General features: G+C 42.6%; 1 protein-coding gene across 4 annotated transcripts in view; it reads right to left on the bottom strand.

Annotated features, from left to right (window-relative positions):
* Positions 1-429: 429 nt before the first annotated feature.
* The window catches only part of lima1a (LIM domain and actin binding 1a), a 35,545-nt gene continuing 13,987 nt past the window's right edge, over positions 430-21,987 (bottom strand). For all 4 annotated transcript variants that reach the window (XM_033629371.2, XM_033629369.2, XM_078169778.1 and 1 more), the window contains exons 5-11: positions 9,860-9,923; positions 7,369-7,463; positions 5,196-5,261; positions 4,975-5,026; positions 4,532-4,596; positions 4,306-4,439; positions 430-2,267 (exon numbers count right to left, since the gene is read on the bottom strand). In XM_033629371.2, coding sequence (XP_033485262.2) covers positions 1,190-2,267; positions 4,306-4,439; positions 4,532-4,596; positions 4,975-5,026; positions 5,196-5,261; positions 7,369-7,463; positions 9,860-9,923 — 1,554 coding nt within the window. In that variant the 3' untranslated portion in view covers positions 430-1,189. The remainder of the gene's footprint in view (positions 2,268-4,305; positions 4,440-4,531; positions 4,597-4,974; positions 5,027-5,195; positions 5,262-7,368; positions 7,464-9,859; positions 9,924-21,987) is intronic.

Here is a 21,987-nt window from a genome sequence, read left to right as displayed (position 1 = left end):
TGTCACAAAGCTCACATCATCTCAAACTGGTTTCTTGAACATGACAATGAGTTCACTGTACTCCAATGGCCTCCACAGTCACCAGATCTCAGTCCAATAGAGCACCTTTGGGATGTGGTGGAACGGGAGATTCTCATCATGAATGAGCAGCCGACAAATCTGCAGCAACTGTGTGATGTCATCATGTCAATATGGACCAAAATCTCTGAGGAATGTTTCCAGCAGCTTGTTGAATCTGTGACACCAAGAATTAAAAAGGGGGTCCAATCTGGTACTAGCATGGTGTACCTAATAAAGTGGCTGGTGAGTGTATATAATGCGTATTTCCATTGCAGGTTTGGTCTTAAATTTAATTTAAGATGGTGTTAAAAAGGTCTTAAAAAGTCTTAAAGTCCCAGTTGACACAGGATTAGACACTCAGACAAAATGTTTTGTATATAACAATTTATTTAAACAGCAGTAAGTAATCTAGAGTATTTGGTCCCCTGGTTTAAAAACAACAGAACAACATTATTCAGATCCAGTTGTAAGTCAAAAAGAACAAAGCGTTTTTTAAGTTTAACACGTACATACAGAATGGCAACTGAAAAGAGAAGAAGGTGACAGATGTATTCTCCACAGAAGTTGTCGAAAGCTATGGTTACAGATCAAAGTGCTGGGCTTCTTTTCTAAAACAGAGTGGCATGTGTTACAACATTTAGCACATCGTCTTGTAGCTTTCCTACCAAAAATGACTCCATTCAGACGCTACATAAACTGTAATGATCCCATATCACGGTATAAGAACAGTAAGAGGATCATGTTACTGGTGCTTATAACAGCAGTTTCAGTCCAGATTAGGAGGCGTTCAATGAAAATAGAAAATTACAAAAGCCATGTACACAAAAATAATTCTCTATGTTTCATAACATTTGGACGTTTCTGTGCTAAAAATATTCATTACATGGGGAGTAATTTTAAATATTGTACATTAAAAAACAAACGATGTCAGAGCGACACGGTCTTGTAAAAACTATCCTGTAGGAATGGCTTCAAAGGTGTCAGAGGCACAAAGAATTCAGTAGAGTTCACACTAGAGACTGCAGCAACTCTCTTTTAAGAAGAGAAGAAGAAGAAAACATCTAAAAGAAGAAGGAATGGCATGAAGTCCTCCAGGTGTCCACGGCTGTCATGTTGTTGATAGATCAGTTTATACATCCTCTTCCTCCTCTTCGTCCTCGTAGCATCGGTTTCTTTTGATCATCTCCTCCACCGTCAGCGCCTCCTCCTGCTGCTGCTCCACCTCCTCCTTATCCTCCACTTCCTCACTGTCCCAGAATCCCACATCCTGAGACGACCGGCTGGCCTCCACCTCACCTTCAGGAGACGACATGTCTGTCGGCGTCTCCTGCAGCTTCAGAGGTGGCATCTCTTCCTCCAGTACACCTCCATCTTCCTCATCCTCCATCTTCTCCTCCTCCTCCTGCTCCTCCTCCTCCTCCTGCTCCTCCTCCTCCTCAGGTTGTTCATCTGGGGTGTCATCTTCCTGATGGTCCGGCATGTTTTCAGTCTTCATCTCCCCCTCCTGCTCCTCCTCTCCTGAGCTGGTGTGGACGTCCACACAGCTGTCCTCGGTGGGTGTCTGGCTGTCTGTCGACTGGCCGCCGTGCTGCAGCTCCATCATGCTGGTGGGTTCAGGGCTGAGCTGTTGGTCGTCCACAGGAGGAGGCGGTTTTCTGGCCTCAGGAGCAGAAGCTTGTTCTGCCAGTGTGAAGGGCAGGCTGCGCTCCTTCAGAGAGGAGGTGCGGCGAAGGCAGGGCGTCTCTCTGGGCTGTTCTGGGGATGAGTCGTCCTCTGGGGGCCACTTGGGTCTGATGGGCTTGCTGGCGGAGCCCTCCTCTGTGGTTATTGCAGCTCCACTGCGGCCAGGTGAGTCGTCCCCCTCTGTGCGTGGCGGCCAGGAGATTTTCAGCCTGCGGGTCTCAGTGGGTCTGTCACTCTTCTCTGCCGATCCCTGACCCAGAGCCTCCATATTGGCTGTCAGCACGTTGACTTTAGCCAGCGGGGAGTCCTCCACACTGGGGCTGTCCAGGTCTGAGGCCGGGCTCTTTGGCTTGGTCTGAGTAGTGGGCTGTGGCAAGGTCTCGCCACTCTCCCCTTTGCTCTCCCACAGCTCCTTGTGGGGCCGGTGGCCGAAGCCCTCGTCGTAGTTGCCTTTGGCCTTGAAGAGCTGGCAGAAGTGCGGCTTGCAGTAGACGTTGTTGTGGAGGGAGGCGTAGTTCGCCAAACTAACCAGGAGGGGAACAGAAACAGGAGTTAGAAAATACAAACAAGCTGCTACAACAAGGTGAGGAGTATTATATCTTTTATAGTGCTGACAGCAGCTGGATGTACTCCAGATTTTATGTCCTGCTGTCACTGATTTGTTTGTAACGTACATTTCTAAGTACTTATTTCACTTTTTCCAAACTTTTCACAAATAATAATGTAAGTCAGTGTGGACTTAACTGTGGAGAACTTTTATTTTAACACAATAAATGCTCTGGTTGTAATATTCTTTTTCATTTATTTTTTCTTTTTTCATTTTTGTCTTTTATTTTCTTTCGCTGGTCTGGCTCTCTCAGTTGTTTCTGGGTTGGTGGGGCTGATTTCTGTCCTTGTTCATTCTGGTTTGTTTGTTGATGCTTTGTGCATCTTATTGAATTATCAAGAAAAAAAAAAGCCTTATTAAAAAAAAAAAAAAAATCCCAGGTTGCACAATTATCACTCTATCTAGTGCAATATCCAAATCACAGGAGCTGCAAATTTTTTTTTTTAAGATATTTTTTAGGGCATTTTTTGCCTTTAATTGATAGGACAGTGAAGTGAGAGAGAGAGACAGAGAGAGAGAGACAGAGAGATGCAGCAAAGGGCCACAGGCTGGAGTCAAACCCAGGCTGCTGCGGCAACAGCCCTGTACAAGGGGCGCCTGCTCTACCACTAAGCCACCGACGCCCAAATCATTTTTCAGACGTAACATGCCTGTGTGGTACCACAGCAAAAAATCACATCATCATTTTTATACTTTTTTTTTTTTTTAATGAAAATGAAATGCAAAAAAAAAAAAAAAAAAAAAATTACCATTCCCACAAAGAAGTCATGATATTACAATGTCACTATCCGTCAAAAATAATTGCAATGATTTTTTTTTTGCATATTAGTGCAGCCCGCAAAATAAATAAAAAAAAAAGCAGTCGACACATCTTTAAAACTTCATGAATCATTTTCTCACTCAAACTCAAAACTGTTTTAAGGGCCTTGTTTTTACATGTTTACATACTCTTTTAAAACTTTTAAATTTATATTCAAAACCTACAATAACATTTTTTTAATTGCCATACAGCACTGAATGTGAAGCCCATCCCGCCCTTGTCGGCATTCTGGGAACTCCCGCTTGTGCTGTCAGCAAAAATCTAACGCGTGACACAAATGGTGTCATTACACATCATCAATAATGTGTTGAGAGTCATCTAGCTTTCATCTGCACACACTCCCCCACACTGTGGTGACACACATCTGGTTGAACATTAGCAGTGTAACCATTAGAGTTCAGGAAAGTAAAGCAGCAGTTCTGTGACTAACACTGTGAGACCGCACAATCTATGCTATAAAGACGTGTCCTTTTATGTGATGGAATCTTGGCTTATAAAATTAAAAGTTAACTAGAATACGTACAGGGATATATAATGTGTCATGCTACCAGTTTAGCTAGTCGTCTTGCTTTGGTTGCATTAGTGCATTTCAGTCACACTACTGTCGCTTTACACTGTAATTTTTGTCTCCAAATGTTCTTGCATAGTTTCTAATTTTAAAATTAGATTCTTATTTTAGTTTTATATACCTCTTGTAATGTATTTCTTTTGCTTTCTCACCTCATCTTATTTTATTTTATTTAACCAGGCAAGTCCTGTTAAGACCTGGTCAAGACAGCAGCACACAAAAAGTTATAGCCAAACCACCACAAAATAAAAACATAAAGATACACATTAACATGTAGAAATATTAAAACACCTACGCACAATGACAAGAACCAACCAACTCATTCATCCTCGTACGTTTGAGAGCACAATTAATCTGTACCTGTTGCTCTTTGTGCTGCTACAAGAACTTGATTTTCTTGCTGAGGATCAGTGAAGGTTTATCTTATGTTCGATTTTAATTTGGATTAACTGTTGTGCTTGACAGAAAACTGTGTGAAGAGTTTTGAAAAAGTGAACTCAGTCCAGAGACAGTCATCTCCCTCCGTCTCTCTTTCTGAAACCATCATTTCGTCGATGCCGTCCTCACCTGAGTTTGGTGTTGCAGTGTGAGCAACGGAAGCAGGAGCTGTGGTAAACGTGCTGATTGGCCACCAGCCTCTCCAGGGGATAAACCGTCTTCAGACACGACACACAGGTCTCTCTCGCAGGCAGACGGAAGCCCTGCACACACATACACACACAGAGTTAATTCATTCATTCCCAACACTAATGTGTATTGTTCCTCTTTGAAGGCATTTCCTGTGAGCACTCACTTTGGGAGTCTTGGGCTGAGAGGAGTCTCTCTGATTGGAGGATGCAGGAGTGCCAGTAGCAGAACCTGTTGGATCAACATGACCAGTATGAGGAAAAAGGTAGTGATGTGTTCTGAACACTAGATGGAGCTGTTTTCATGTTTATTACAGGCACAGTTGACCTTTACATATAAACCGACACGGTGGAGGCTCAGGAGTCGAAATGAAGCAGTTGTGCAGGACTAAAAATGTAGATAAATTAACAAAAAATAAATAAATGTACGTTTCTGTCATTTCTGAGTGACTCTAACAGACTGGGTTCTTTGAAAAAATCTACTTTAGGTGGTTAAAATGTTTGTTTTCCATCAACTACACCCAAACATCCGCTCTAATGATGGGCCGCTCGCCAACGTCTCATTAGAGGAGAGAATTCCTGTCATATGAAGACATGGAAAGTAAATTACCGTTGCTCTCTGAGGTTAAACCTTTTCTGCTGGTTGCTTCACACTCTGGAGTCTGTAACAAGAGAACAAATCAATCCTGGTCAATCGCTAAATCGTTTTACATCATGAACCATCACATGTTCAGACGTGGGAGGAAGTGACTCATCCACCATTTCTGAAATATGAAGTCATTTATAATCATCTAAAGTCATACAGATATTAATTATTGTTAGACTCCTCACCAGGTCCAGAGTGCACGGAGGAACGTTCTCCTTCTGCTTCCCACAGAAACCGTCCAGCTGATCACTCTGAGAGAAACATGAGAGGATGTTCAGAATTATGAATGAACACGTTAATGCGTACATAATTATTAACCATTTATATAATGTATGTGATTCTGAAATAGCTCTTTTGCACACTGAGTACTTTTACTATGGGTACTTTGAGTAAAGTTTGATGCAGATATTTTTGTACTTTTACATCAGTAAAACTTTAACACAGGACATTTCACTTATTTCTGCTTAAACTTAAAGGGACAGTTCACCCCAAAATTAAAGAAAAAAACTATCATCATCATTATCAGTCTACATTTTTTGGCGGTGAGTTGCTGAGTGTTGGAGATATCGGCTATAGAGATGTCTGCCTTCTCTCCAATACAACTGAACTAGATGGCACTCGGTTTATGGTGCTCACAGTGCCAAAAAAATAAAAATACTGCAAACAGTTCAATGAGCCACTTTACAGGGATTGCGCCCAAAGAAAATACTGGAGGACATGATTCACTCAAATATTTAATAAGGTGCAAAAACGCTTTCAACGCGCACTGCGTCTTCGTCGCAATCCTCAATGCCTATGTGCAGTTTCACATAGATTGACCACGTCAGTGAGTAGAAAAACGTGGGACAGACAGAATGACTGACTGACAGAATGACACACTGACAGTTTCTGTAATTATGTACAGCATACCATACCATGACTTAGTCATACCAAACATTAGAAAAAAACAACAACATTGGTCCACAGGGGGAGCCACAGTGATCAGTCGCATTTTAGCCATTTTGAAGCATTATTCTGTTGTTATAGCGCTACCCAGTTGCCAATTAGAGTTAAATTTCTCCAGTCACCTTGAGGCGTCCTGTTCTACATATCTACCAAGTTTAGTAAAAATCCATATGGTGGTTAGGCCTAGATAAGAAATGAGCTCTCTAGCGCCCCCATTTTGTTTGATGGGGTCAATAATGGAGGGGTCCCCTCAGATTATGTGTGGTCATATGCCTACAAAGTTGCGTGGTGATGGGTGAAACCCTTGAGATGTTATACACCTTTATGTGATGAGCCACGCCCTCCGCAATATTCATTGCCTTATAGAAGCTCAGTTTTAGTAAGTTTTCCAACTTTTGCCAAGAGGGAACTTTAGATATTGGTCCCTAGATTATGTTCACCCAGTTTCATGCAGATCGCTCAAACTTCCTAGGAAGAGATCGATTTGAAATGTTTTTCAAAAAATCCAAAATGGCGGAAAATCTATATAACCGGAAGTTATGGGTTCTTGAGACAAATGTGTTCCTCATGAGGAGAGGCATCTCTGTGCAAAGTTTCATTCAAAGTTTGCAATTTCAATCAGTTGCTATAGCGCCCCCCTTTGGCCAATTGATGTAATATTGCTTCATTGGCATCCTCCCATGACCCTCTACCACTGTGCCAAATTTCACATGGATTGACCAAGTCAGTGAGGAGAAAAACATGGAACAGACACACACAGAGTTTTCATCATTATATAGTAAGATCTCATTTTAAAAACAATGTCTCTTTCCAGAAATCATGACCTGATCACTCAAGATTATCCACAGACCTTGCTGTGAGTTATGTAGGAACTATTTTCTTTCTACCAAACTACACCCGCCAACTGAATCACTGTGCAGAAGGACGTGTGCATCTACTGCTAGCTGACCTAGCACCACTGAGCTAGCTAACATTACAGCCCACCCAAGGAGGACGCCATTGGTGTTGCTATCATGAGCATGAGCCTCTCGTCCATGAGTAGGTAAATGCACGCTTCCTTGGTGGTTATTCAGTTGTTCTCTAGAAAGAAAATAGTTCCTACCACAAGCCAAGTGCCATATGGTTTCATTACATTAGAGAGAAGGCAGACATCTCTACGGCCATCTTTGCATGTGGACAATCTGCTATTAAAAAGATGCGTCATCACGTGTCACATCAAGACAAGACACATTAAAACACATTTAAATAAAAACAGTACACAATAGAAGCTACATTGAAAGAAGCATCAGATACTCAATGATAAGGAATGAATCAAGGTTGAATAAATAGCTATAAAATGCTGTGTGCTGAGGTTACTCAGCAGCTGAAAGTGGTAATTTGAGGGACGGAGCGTGATTGACAGGGAGCACTCACATTGACCGAGGAGGGAGAAACTTCTTGTTTGGAGATGGCAGCTTGGTAGAGGGCCATCCTGTCCCGGAGAGGAGTCGACTCTGCAAGACTTCCATCTGGTACAACAACACAAAATACTGACGATGTAAAAGATTGAATGTCGTACTTAAACTTTAACCACAGATCATCACAGAGAGCAGCTTGTACTTTAAAACCTCACTTTATTTAACAACATAAGTGAGGTTTCCCAGCACAGCAGACATCATTTCAAGCATCACGGCTGAGATTTGTTCCCTCAAACTGGTTGAAAAACTTGTAGCTTGCAAAACCACAAACTCATTCTATTAATTGTTGGGAACGTTTGGTGAAGTCTGCATCACAAGACTTCACGTTTCTGTCCAGGATTTTTATTTTTTCCACCCATCCCAGTTCAGACGGAGTGCAGACTCTGCTGGTTAGTCATGCAGGCTGTGGACGGGAACATGAGGTCAGGAGTCGTGTGCAGTGTGGAGGAAAGTGAGGGGGTTTTGTCTGACTTCCTGTGCTCTCTGAGGCGGTCTGCTGATCACTGTGTTTCTGCAGCGCTCACTTCTGGGAAGGATGTAATCCATCCAGAGGAAGGCAGGAGGACACGACGCATTGTGGGTTGTTTTTGTGACTAATTGAAAAGTCCCAGAGAACAATGCTGGATGTGCAGATGAGGGTTTTGGGTGTGTGAGGTCATTAGAGCAGCTTTCACATTTGTTTTTAAAGCAGCTATGATCAATATTTTCATGTTAACAATGAATCACAAGGGAGTTATCACGGGGCTCTGCAGCTCTACGGAGTGTTTTAGCATCTTTCAGTGTGCGGTTTCGATTTTCTGGCTCCAAAGTTCACTGTTAAGGCTCCATCTTGTTTACAGGCAGCTGTGTTCAGCAGAAAAAACTTTTAAAAACTACCACTATACACTACCTGCTCAGCAGCAAACAGCAGACAAACACAGTTAGAGGCTACCTGGTCAACATAGTGGAGTGTTTAACAGCTAAAGAGAGAGATATTTCCCTTGGGAGTTGATGGAGACCAAAAACAGAGCTTAAAGAGAGTTAATATTGGACCGTCATTCATGATTTGGACACAAACATGACTCCAAACAAATGCTAATGTTGCTCTGTAGATGCTGGATGTGTAAAATAAAGTTTGCCACATCCACCTAAGAGGCAATAATATGTGTTCAGAACATGCAGACAAAAATCTGTTATACCCTTCTTTAGGTTTAAATTAGAAATACATGTATCCAACATATACTTAAAATGTGAATATTTTTATTTAACCTTTATTAAACTATAAAAAACAAACATTCAAATTAACTATCACCTTTTGAAGTTGATTTGGCAAACGTGTTAGTGAAGAGTTGCCTATTTAAACCTCCATCAGACGTGTAGCAACATCATCATTCATTCAGGGTTGTATTTCAGACCAGCTGATGATTGTAAGTTTAAAATGGAGCTGAGGAGAGAGTAAATATTGATCCAAGAAAAACAGATGGTCCTTTAGCTGCTAAATAAAGCGAGAAAAGAAAAAGAAGGCTCAGTATTTATATATTCATAGGTCTAAATGTTAGTAAACTACAAAGTACATCACTGTACTCTGATGTAAAATACTTATGTATGCCATTAAGAAGTAACACTGTAATCATGTTTGGAAGTACCGACTATATCTATTTATGGCTTTTCCACAATTAAACTGGAAACACTGGATACTTGTAGTTTTAATTAATTGTAGAATTAGTCGGCAATTGGGAATTTCTTCCACGCTAAAATGGTTATTTGAAGCTTTTATGGATCCTTAGAGGGGAAATTTAACTGTCACAGCAACACAAGGACAGAAATAAATACAGATAAATAGAGAAAAGTAAAAAAAAATAAATAAAAAAATACAGGGTTGGAACAAGATGCTTGAGCTGCTTGAAGTAATTGAATTTGGTCCTCAGAAATTTGAGCACTGGAATGCCTTGAAAATCAGACATTTTTTTTTACTTAGTTCTTGAAAAAGTACTTGAAAGTCCTTTCATTAGACTCGCCCCGGTCTGTATGGACCCCGATCAAATAGAAGTAAAAACAGAATCTATAAAAGAGTTTGTATATTTGTAATGTAGTGTATCTTCAAATGCTGAAAGGGCAAAAAAAAAGGTTTAATCATAAAAAAGAATCTTTAACAACGGTGTGATTAGTAGCAGCAAAGTCAGCAAGTCTAGTGTATGTACACAGCATACACCAGAATAATAAATGTGATTAGGTAAGGATACTTAGTGTCGGTCTATAATAAATAAAAATTATCTTTATAATAATAAACCTTATTAATTTGTTGTAGACTTTTTCTGAAGTGCTGTACGTCCCTGCTCTGAGTCTGGTATGAGACATTTGTAGTATGCTGTTCCCTATCTCTCTCTCTCAAACTCAAACTCATTTCCTTTGATCACACAGATATAAAATGCCCCAGAACTACTTCACAAAACATTTGAAATATGTACCTCCTAGCATCTGGTCCATGTTGGCAGTGTTACCGTTGTTTCCTCTTGTTTGCTCTCTGGACACCTGCACAACAACAAAAAGCACCAAAATGTACAAACGGTCAGACACAAGGCAATAAAACAGAAGCCCGAGAACAAAAAACAGCTTCAGTGTGTCCGACATGACCTCTGACAAACACAGACAGAGACACACAGACACACAGCCTGCTGATGCTCACATGTTTCGGCCAGTAGAGCAAACAGGCTGGAAGCAACACTGTCCATCAAGAAGATCAAAGTGTAGAGCGAAACGCAAAGACAAGACAGAATCACAGAGGTAGAGTGTGTGTGTGTGTGTGTGTGTGTGTGTGTACGTCCAGTCCAAACCACTTTAATCCCCTTATGAGCTCAGAGAGACGGAGCCTCAGACAGTCACCCGTCTGTCAACAACCACCGGCCAGAACACAAACTGATCATTTATCTGTCGTTGTTGTTTCACACTAAAAAGTTCAGACCTTCCATTTAAAAATCTGAAAACCAATTTTAAAACAATGTGCTCATTAATACAGCTCATATGATCCGGGTCATATGTGTGTGTGTATCCGGTCCGTCTCTAAGGAAACAGATAATTAAATTAAACAGAACAAGGCTGACAGCAGCTGCCATCACCTTCCAAAATAAAAGGGGAGCTTTTGTCATTAGAAAGAATATAATTTATTGATTTGTAGAATCAGCCGACAGGTCTCAACTCTCCAGCAGCAGTCAAACCACTCCCACCGACAGTCATGCCAACATGATGAGGACACACATCGTTCTCCTCCAGTCAGTCACTCCAGGTACAGATTACACAATAGGTCAGATGACGCTTCTACACATTTAGCCTTCAGAGAAACATCTCAGCTCCAAACAACCGCTGAACAGATTAACACTGAAACGCCCAAAAAGGTGCAACTTTCCATTCTGTGTTTACTCAAGATTCAGAACCAGTAATGAAAGAAGTACTCAGATTTATAACTTAAATAAAAGTACCAATAACATGATGTATATGTACTCTGTTACAAGTAAACTCATTCATTAAAATCTTTAGTAAAAGAGAAGAGGTATTGTGATTAAAATGTAATTAAAGAATTTGCAGAACAAGTACTTTTGGTACCTTATTATAATATTTTACATGGTCGGTGGAGCGAGTTTAACCTCCTTAAAAAAGCTGAAGTTCTGTAGTGTGGTCCAGTGGTTCCTAACACAGGGGTCAGGCCCCTCCAAAGCATCACAAGATAAATCTGAGGGGTCTCGAGATGATTAATGAGGGAAGGAAAGAAGAAAAAAACGAAAGCCCCATTTCCACCGAGCAGTATGGTACGTTACAGTTCAGTACGCTTTTGTTTCCGTTTCCACAGTGAAAAGTTGTGGATGGTACCAATGGAACCGTTCCTTAGCGTCCCCATGTTTGGTCCCCCCTCTGTTGGGGTACCTAGCACACAGATCTGGTACTAAAAGGTGGAGCTGTGAACACTGCAGTCTGATTGGTCAGTAGAGGACGGTCACTCTGCTCAGGGCTGAGTTGTGTCTGGTTTTGAGGCTCATGTAACCACTGTTCATACTGTGGAGAGTTTTATTAGTAAACTGTAACTATAAAATGAAAGGATGTGTTGCTGCCTCTCACAGCAGCTGGAGTCTGAGAAAAAATAACTTCATTCACTGGGCCGACTGCCGGTGACTTTTAAGGTGGAACGTTAACTTGTAATGTTACTCAATGCATGAGTTGATGACATGAATCCATCAGCACACCTTAAATTTCACTGTGACAGCTTTGATCATCACTTTAGTTTTTATATGACAGACACTTTTAGTAATGAGTGGATCTTCAAGCATGTAAAAATATATATTATGTGAACTGTATATATTCTAATCCTCACTCGGAGAAAAAAAAAGCGTCACAGAGTGTTGTTCCTGTGGGCTACAGCAACACTAAACCCCGGAGCTTGCCTGAGAAGGACTAAATACACAAACCTGCTATTTTTAAATATCCCATGGAGAGAGACTCTCACTGCAGCCTGTTCTAATTTGTTCTGAAAATGTCGGCGTGCAGCCTCGTTCTGTGGACGATTTAAGAGTACTGTTTACGGTGGAGACGTTAGAGTCTAGGTACCATGTCTGAAGGGTTACTGTTGGTTCCAAAGGTACCATACCGAAAGTGTTTGTTGGAAACAGGGCCAAAGTGTTGCTACTCAAGTTTGTATTACTATACTTGACTTTTTTATATATATTTATATAATATTTGGGTGTCGGTACTTGATACCTTTAAAAAGGTATTAACCAAATTAACCCGGTACCAAGAAGTGCCAGCCTTCTCAAGCCAAACAATACCTGCATTCAGTTCTTTTTGTACCCAGATGTAGAAAACAATTGACTATTTGTACGTTTTCTTTGATTTAACAGACGTGCGACTGGCCCACTACCAAAGCAGCTACAGCCCATACAGTCTGTGGTGTGGTGTATTTGATTGAGTTGGCAGTTCAGCGTGCCAAAATGCCACCAAAACTACACATCTGAATGCTTCTATTCACATGCTGGGCATCAAATAAAGTAGGAAAAAAGTATCAAGTGAAGTACTCTGTTGGTATTGGTATCATTTTAAGGGTACACGTATCATATTTTTTAAACAATACCACAACACACAGACATCTGAGACATGACAATGGGGCCAAACTGGACCAGCCACTGGTGTAACCTTTAACAGGTTTTTAATGCAGAATCTTAATTTGAAAAGTAACTAGAGCTGTCAAATAAACGTAGTGAAGTAAAAAATACAAGAAGTCTCTGAAATGTGGTGAAGTATACAGCAGCACAGAATGAAAATACTTCTCAACAGTGTACTTTAGTACAGTACTTGTGATTTTCCATCCCTGTTGACTGCCAGGTTGTTTTCTCCACCTGATAAAACACCTGAGCTGCTTGCTGAGTCCTGACAGGCTCAGAGTGTCTGCAGGCTGCAGCAGGTAGAAATTTGGAAAGATTTCACAAGAGAAAACAAACAAAGTGGGCGTCGTGGTGAACACAGAAAAACAACAGTATGGTTCAGATGAGTTAACACTTATCAGTTATCACTGAAAAGGTCTCTCAAACTACACACAACACTTCCCTCTGTGTTTTTAAACTGCACCAGGGAAGTAGTGCTATTTGTTTAAGTACCGGATCGCACCTATGACGTGAGTGCATGCGTGCACGCTCATGGTTAGTTGAGTCAACTGTTCCTGCGTTGGCGAGATTACATGCATTAGTAATTTTAAGAGACCACACGATGAAATGTTTGACGCACTTCATGAATAGTTTCGTCATGTTAAGAATATGATGCATCAGTCAGCCAAACATCTCGCCAAGAAGTATTTGGTGATGCCATGGATGCAGTAGGTTGTAATTACCATGGCATTGCACAATATCGACAAATGAACACAAGTAGTTTGTGTCTTAAATTATTTCACTCATGCTGAGTGAATGAAGCTGTGTTCTAAGCATCCACCAGCTGTTGACTGATAAACTGTCCGTCTGCTGTTCGCTGCTGAGCAGGAATGTGTTGTGGGTTTCTCTGAACAAAGCTGCCTGCTGCAGCCAAGAAACAACGTATTGAGACTGAACCAAACCTGTGAAGCTGAAGCTGTAAACCAAAACACTGAGCTGAAAAATGCCAAAACACTTCTTAGTTTCCATCAGCTATATGGAGTCGTGTGCTAATGCTCTGTAGATTCGTCTACAAGTGACATCTTTCACAAACATGTAGTCATTTGATTCATCTAATGACAAAGCAAAGGATCTCTGTCTGTATATGCACATATCTTGAGAAACGTTCATCCGATGTACTTCACACTGTTTCTGACTGGGAGTGGCTGAAAACTTGGGTGTGTTTTCTTTGCCATACTAACTTAAAATAATTAAACACCTATTTGGAACTTAATACCTTGTGTTTCACCAGTGTTTGAATCTACAATGCACTTGGTAGCCTGTAACATGTCTCTGTCAGGTAAATGCAGTCGTAGAATGTAAAAGTAAACAGTAAGTATTATACCATTATGTTGCCTTTTTAAGATTACTTTTGGGCATTTTTACCTTTAATGAAAAGGACAGTTTTAGTGTGGAGGGGAAAGAGAGCGAGAGAGCGAGAGGGGACGACATGCAGCAAAGGGCCACAGGCTGGAATTGAATCTGGGCCACTGCAGCAAGGACAGAGTGTTTGTACATGGGGCACCTGCTCTATGCACTAAGCCACTGATGCCCCGCGGAGCCTATTTGTGCTTTGACGGCCTTTTGTTAATTTTTTTCCGGAGTATAATAAATGACATAAGCAATGCAATTTAATATTTTTCATATCTAAATATCCTAAAAAATCAGCTGTTTTGGGCCCAGATGTATTGCTCAGGAGCGCAGTGTTGACTGTGAAGTTGTGTGCAGCCTGTGTGCAATACCACAGGCCACGTTTAGGACAGGCATGTTTTGAACGGCATTGCACTAATATAAATTAGAGCAGTTGCAGTGGTGGAGATCCCCCTGCAGTAATTAAGGGAGGCTTTCTCCAGGTACTCCAGCTTCCTCCCACAGTCCAAAGACATGGAGGTTAACTGGTGACTCTAAATTGTCCGTAGGTGTGAATGTGAGTGTGAATGGTTGTCTGTTTCTATGTGTCAGCCCTGTGATAGTCTGGTGACCTGTCCAGGCCAGGGTGAACCCCACCTCTCTCCCAGGGTTAGGTTTCAGCACCCCCGCGACCCCTAACAGGATAAGCGGTAATAGAAAAAGAATGAATGAATGAATGGTTGCTATAGTATGGACTAGTTGGAGAAGTTAAAATGTTGGCACAAGGTAGAGAACTTTATCTGAATGAGGGAAAGGCTAAAGCACGTGGGGAGTGAGGATGGACCTGCAGGTCTGTGTGAGTTTAGTATTAATTTCTCCTCCATTGTTGTTATTGTTCAGCGATGTGACAGTTGGTCTTTGTGGTATTTGTCCCGCCCCCTCCACTGTTATTGAATGACTAGGTAAAAAGTGACAGTGACGAGCGGCTGAGGCAAAATATTTTCAACAGAATAGATGCTCAGCCTCTCGTCATGCTGCTGGCATGAAAAAAAGGAAAAGAAACATGAACATAGCAGTCGCTGCCATATAAATTCTTCGATTATCGCAGCTTTATGCTCTATGATGCGCTTACGTTTTTTCGGGCAGTTATGATGAGCCAGACAATCACAGACGACGCTAAGAGGAGTGGGTTAAACATACAAGCACACAATCATGAATAATTCATGTGTTAGTATGATCACACACACGCTGACTCTTAATCATACAAATGAACACTCAGTGTGTGTCTGGTACTGGAGAGTCAAATCCCGACAAAAGAAACCGCCATCATCATCATAATGGACCTATCCCCGAGGGTGGATTATCTTCCAGTGCAGCACAGTAACTAGAGGGGGTGTCTGAGACTGGTTTGCTATGAGTGTGTGTGTACATATGAGGAGGGGGTGTAAACATGTGTGGGGGGTCAGTGTGATGTAAACAAGCAGCCGGGCCACGCAGGGCCAGGCTGGGTCCCAGGAGGCTGGATCAGCGGGCTAGACAAAGAATCTGCCGCTAATCCTGATACTATTAAAGCTCTCTTGCAGACTGACTTGCAGTAATAACCCCACCCTGTCCCTGAACCCACCACACACACACACACACACACAGTTAGACAATAACACATGTTCTTACATTAGGCAAAACAAAAACAGACGAGGACGGTGCCTACAGCGTGAGTGTATAAACAAGGTAATTTACCTGAGTCACACAATAATATTGTTCAAAGTGAGCTGACACAGTTGAAAGGAGCCAGTGATAAAGTTCGCCCATGAAGTGGCCCTTTGAGGAGCCGTCTTCATCACAAACACTTCTGCAGCCATGCAGACTAAAAGGCCTCTTTCAGCTGCAGAGAAAACGTCCTCATCCAACCGAGAAGTCAACAGAAACAGACAGAAAAACTAAAAGTAGACAGTGTGTCTCGGGCTAATGAAGCCGGGCGCCTGTTCAGAGGCCAGACAAAGAAAGCAAAAAACCCCACATTGAACGCTCTGAATGGAAACACCATAGCTACCTCTCCTGAAGGCGACTGGAGAAACAGGCCACAAGGGATAAAAGAGTCGGCAGAGGGAGACACGGGGAGGTGAAGCCAGCTCGGAGGGATCGAATGACTGAATCCAGCCGGACTTTTACAGCAGCAGTGAGGAGGCACAGACTGAGCAGAGCAGCCCCAGTCTGGCTTATGACAGGGGAAAGATGTGGGGTAGGGCCTCTGGAGATGGGGAGTAGGAGGAGGGAACAGGGACAGGGTGGGAAGAGGAAGAGGCGACAGGGAGCAGGTGTTCCGGGGGGGCTGCTTAAAGGGGGGTGTGGCTGGATGAAGGTGGGGATGATGACAGGAGGGGAGGCAAAGTATGCCATGGTGTTACAGATGGGTAGGGTGTGTGTGCGCAGCTTTTGTTTTTGTTTTGACTGTCATGGCCCCCCAGCCTCAGAATAAAGTGGCAGGGGTTTGGGGTGGAGTCATTTGAGACAGGAGGGTGGTGGAGGAGCAGCTGGTGCAGGGGGTGACCGTGGGTGGAAAGAGGGGAGGGAGGGAGGGATAGGTGGGGCTGAGCTGTGTGTGGGAGGGAGGGGTTGGTGTGTTTGGCGAGCAGGCTGAGGGTCAATTTATTTCAGAGTGCCTCATGACTGCATGCTTCTCCCTGCCTGAGGAGGGGAGCATGTGGGGAGGGGGTTATGTATATACAGGCTGTGGGGGAGGCCATTAATAACAAGACTCAGAGGTTACAGCCATGATAGCAGCTTGGTGCTTTGAGCTAAATGCTAACATTAGCATGCTAACATCCTCAGATGTTTTGCAGGAGTAATGTTCACCACGTTCAGTGTCCTAGTTTTGCACATTAGCATGGTAACATTAGCTAATTATAAATAAACAACACACCCTTTGCTAAGCCCCGCCCCTTTGTGATGGTCCAAGTTGTCGCAGTAAGCATGGAGCCCACACTGTAACTAACTGCACTCCCTGAAGAAATATGATCATATTTTTGGACAAATGAAAGAGTGATTCCAGAGAGAAGCAGACAGAGGGGTCTACAGTCTGTGTTTGAAGGATATATCCAGGATGTCAAACTGACTCAGCAGCAACAACAGGTTAAAAAGACAAAGATAGTTAGAAGCTAAAGCCGAACTATAGGCTACAGATCACAGTGTAAAAGTGAACCACCACATCACTGCTGATCGCCACACAAGACAATGACTATAAAGGGAAACTTTGCTGATATTGAACCAGCTGTGTGGCATCACAGTGTGTGCAGATGAACGGTGTTTGGCTTCGCCCCCGTGCTGCTGCCAGCAGCCAGACAGGGACCTCCAGGAAAGGCAAACAAAAACCATTCATCTGCACACACTGTGATGACACAAGGTTTGCCCATTTCCTTTCATTAAAAAGCAAAAGCAGCATATGTATGCATACAGTAGGCTATACCACCATCAGCTAGCTAGCCAGCTAACGCTAAACCTCTCAAGAGCCCTTTTTAAACAGGAATTGTGCAAATTTGCAGCAAATGCCGCCTACCTACTTTTGTTGATACAGAATGTGCCTTTTTTGGAGCAATGGGGGGCGTGAGCAAGTAACAAAACATGTAGCTCAGCGTGTGACGTAAACAGTGACGTGGGAGGGAAGCCGCGGCTGGTCAGTCCTTCGGCGATTCTCTCATAAGTCGGCCCGTTCTTCACCGTCCCCGTCATCTGACGGTTAATGGCCTCTTCGTTTGTGAGGACAAGGAGGGCGCGCAATTCTTTGTCTCCCCAGTTGCTCATCTTTACAGTGTCTGTCAGGTTTGCGTTTCCCTCTTGCTACTAGCTGCTCGCTAATTCCTGCTATCAGCTGTTTCCTGTTTATCCACCGCCAGTGGCTCGCACGCGCGGCGTCATCAACAGCTCCTCCCACAAGTCTTCAACAGCCCCTCCCGTTGCAGAAGGCCGCCTCGGTCTTTTTAAACTAAAAGGGTTCCACCAATATGTCTACCCTACGAGGCGGAAATTGGGGACCTCGGATCAACTCGCCAATCCAGCTCTGTGTGTCTAAACGCTCGCAGCTTGCTGGCAAAACGGCCCAACATTTGCGGAAAATCTGGCAGTGTAAAAGGGGCTAAGGTTTGCTTTTGGTTTTGGAACAGGGGAGAAACACCAATGTCCTTCCGACCTCTCAGGATAACCCTGGTACAACGTTTAGCTCTGAATCCACAAAACCAGCCTGATAATGAAGACAATCTAAAACGATTGCATTAGGGTCGATGCAGTACAGCTGTGTAGTTGTCGAACCCTTGTCGGAGCTGGCCGATGCTACGCTATAGCCCCTTTAGCCTCTATAGCCCCCCCTCCAAGCTAAGATGCTAACTAACTTTAGCTATTTTATCATGTTCGCAAACAAAGATGGTTGAATGTTAATTAAGTAATTTGAGGTTGTTTGCATTTAAAAAAATTAAATGATCTAAAACATATATAAAGGCTAATGAAAGCTGTCAGGAGTCATAACTAAACTTTAGCTCAAAATAAAACAATGTATGGATGTAACCATTGCTCTGTTGTGCAAGAACATTGTTGTTCCAGTTTTACCTTCATGTACATTGTCAGGTTGTGGGGTGTCTGACGCTTGCATTTGGACGGGTGAGCTTTTCCCTTGATTTTAACGTCGTCTTTACTCAGTACTTCTTTGACGAATTATATTGTCAATGTAGCTCTCAAATGCAAATTGTAGTCCCTTCTGTCTACTTCCCTCTGATATTTCAAGACTTTTGTTCCAGAAATTTGCTATTATTTCATCTGGAATATCGCTCACTGATATAATTGAAAAAGGCATACTGACACTGGGTGCAAAAGCTTGACAGTTGTGACAACAATAACCAAGGGGGGTGGGACTTAGCAAAAGGTCAACTGGTCAAATTGAAATTTATTCCAATGAAATTTCATGGTGATCCAACCGATAGATGTTGAAACACTCAGTACCAGAGATGTAAACGTCATGGTGGTGCCAGAGGTAAAGTCAGAGGATTGAGTCGTCAGGAATTACTCTCTGGGGATCTCTGTAGAAACTTTAATACCAATGCATCCAGTAGATAGGTGAGAAATTTGTCCTGCTGGTGGCGCTGAAGAAAAAGTCATAAGGACACATCCTCTGGGGATCATCAATTTTTAAATGTTATGGAAATCCATTAAATAGTTGAGATATTTCAGTCTGGACCACAGTTATGGACGAACAAACATTGCTATCCCCAGAGCGATGCTGCTAGCATGGCTTTAAAAAAAGAAGAAAGAGAGTGGAGGTCGAGGTCTAGAAGGAGGAGGGAGAGTTGAGAGAGAAAACAGAGGAGATGGACGGAGGGCAGAGGAGCAGAGCAGTGGACAACAGGGGTGATTGATGAGGTAGGGAGGGGAGGAGAAGGAGAGCTTTGATGGCTTTAGGGGGAAGACGGTCTGAAGAGGCTCAGAGGGCAGATCAGCTGTCTGCAGTCATGAGCCTGCCAGCCTGCACCATTACATCATCGGCCCTAAGAAGAGCAGCTCAACAAAGAGAAGTAGAAGGCCCGGCGTCGGCTATACAGTGGACGCTATTGTACAAGAACTGTATAGATCTCGTATCACTGCTGAAGGACTTCCCCTAAACAATCCCCCCTTTAGTAAAACTAACTGTGCAACATGCAGTAAAAGACCCTGCAGCTCCCCGGAGTGCTCCCTGATCTCACTTTTTACAAAGCCCACATGCTGTAGGAGGTCAGTGCTGAGGTGAGAGCGGTGGGAAAACAAAGTCTTTGTTAGAGCAGCACATTTTTTAATTTTTTTAAGAGCCGCTCCTTTGTTGGTACTGGATCCCATGAAACCTCAACAAAAACTATCTCAGGTTTCAAGTCTGGTGATTTTTTTTTATATTTTTTTATTCTCAATCCCACGTATCGTCTTGATGCAAGAACTCACTGGAGCACCAAATGTGTATTTATCTACAGCTATAAACAGAGACTGTACGGTCACTTTTCACGTCTTTGTGCACCCTCGGACAAATCTGTTGCTCATGCTAGCTTTTCCACACATGATGCAGAACCTTTTGCTATCTTCCCTCCTCAGCCACGTGAACCATTGCTCCCACTGAACCCAGTAATCTTTTGGACAGAGACAGGTTCGCTGTTTTCCCCCTGTTTCCAGTCTTTGTGCAGAGTTAAGCGAACTGACTGCAGCTTTTTATTGGCTGCACAGACATGAGGATGGTGTCAATTTTCTTATTTAATTCTTAGCATGACAGTGAATGAAAGCAAACCCTGTTTAAGACTTTGTAGAAAAAGTAAAACTTTATATCTGTGACATGTTTTTAAAGGTTTACGTGTGGTAACCGACGGGCTTTGGGGCAGAAACTGTAGAATAACATCATCCTTATCCTTTAAAAAAAGATGAACCATAACTGGCGATGGGTAATGTTTGAGCATGCTCGTCTGGCAGACAAAACAGTTCCTGCTCATAAGACAGAAGATTTACAGGAATGGACGAGCAGAAATTCTTTAGGAGGAGTGGCTGTTTGCTCAGGAGTTGTCTCTGGGTTACAGGAGCTGCTGTCTGCTCACTGAACATCTCTAATGAAGCTGCTCGTATCTGGTGCTCACAGCATCCAGTCAGGCAGAAAGGAAACTCAGAGAGAGTCAAGTATTTTTACTTTCACATTTCTTTTGACTTCACTTGGAGGACTGGGAGTTTACCAGTTTTTTTTTTTTTTTTTTTCTGACAACAGCCGCCTGCTGCAGATGAAAACGATGATATAAGAGCGCCGGAAGTGATAAAAATAAAAAATGAAGCTTCAGAAAACCGAAACAATGAGCCGACAGCTCTCTGGAGCTGGAGGGCACTGCAAAGTTGAGGGATAATTGTTACAAGTTTGTCTCTACAAGTCTTCAAGTCATGTGATCCATAGTTAAAAATTTGATCATAGTGGCTTTCATTACTGTGGTGCCATTTTTCCTGATGAGCCACGTTCAGTATAGTGCAGAGGACAGAGCACAGTAGATCCTTAGTGTCCCTCAAGTTGTTGATTTTAAAAGGGACCTATTACACTCATTTTCAGGCTCATACTTGTATTTTGGGTTTCTACTGGTACATGTTTACATGCTTTATTGTTCAAAAACACTTATTATCTCATACTGTCTGGACTGGAACGCCTGTATTCACCCTCAGTCTGAGAGACTCTTAGTGCCCGTCTCTTTAAGCCCTCCTGCTCTGATGGCTCAGCGTTTCCAGGTCTTCTGTATCTCTCTGCTGTCACTACAGCTGGGGAATGACTGTAGTGGAGTAAAGCAGCATTTTTTTATGGTGAAAAATCACCAGTAAAAGCTTCTAAGCACAACTGGACATGTTACAGCAGTAATATAATCTGATTTTGGGGAGAAATCAACAACACTGGCAACCAAGGTTTCATGTTTCCCTGGTGTTAGCATGTAGCTACATGTAGCAGTGAAGACTAAATAATGTAAACCAGTGATACCTCAACAAATCTGGCCCCTAATAGGGTGCCAGGTGGCCCCCCAACCATTTCCTAATTTCACAAAAGATAAATTGATTCACACAGGGAATTATTTTTGTGTGAGTGCACATACAAAGCATCAAAATGGAGCTTGTTAATCAAAAAATGTGCCACGACAGGAACCCCACACCCCCAACAGAGGTCTGGATCAGCCCCTAAAGTCCCCAAATCCTAGAAACACCCTTGCATACGTGTGCAGGGCTGCTGCGACTGGCCGCTGGCCTTTTATCATTTTGCAAGAGTGGCCCCCAGGCAATACAAGTTAAGTATCCCTGATGCAACCACTTGCCGTAGTGTGCCTGGAGTAGATGACCATATAAAGAAATCCGGCACGAGCTGACGTCAATATTCACCACAATAAGAGACCTGTGATTTTTGCTCACAGGGATGACTTTTACATATTTTTACCTCATTATATGAAACTTTGTCACATTTAATATGAATACGTAACATTATATGTAAGTTAAAAAATAAGGAAAAGCATCACAGGTCCTCTTTAAAACACAGTAAATACAGAAACACCAGTACGCTTCTTAACACC

Source organism: Epinephelus lanceolatus, chromosome 8 (genome assembly GCF_041903045.1).
Source record: "Epinephelus lanceolatus isolate andai-2023 chromosome 8, ASM4190304v1, whole genome shotgun sequence".
NCBI classification, from domain to species: domain Eukaryota; kingdom Metazoa; phylum Chordata; class Actinopteri; order Perciformes; family Serranidae; genus Epinephelus; species Epinephelus lanceolatus.
The sequence above is the reverse complement of the archived record's forward strand: the minus strand, read 5'-3'. Positions and strand labels throughout refer to the sequence as shown.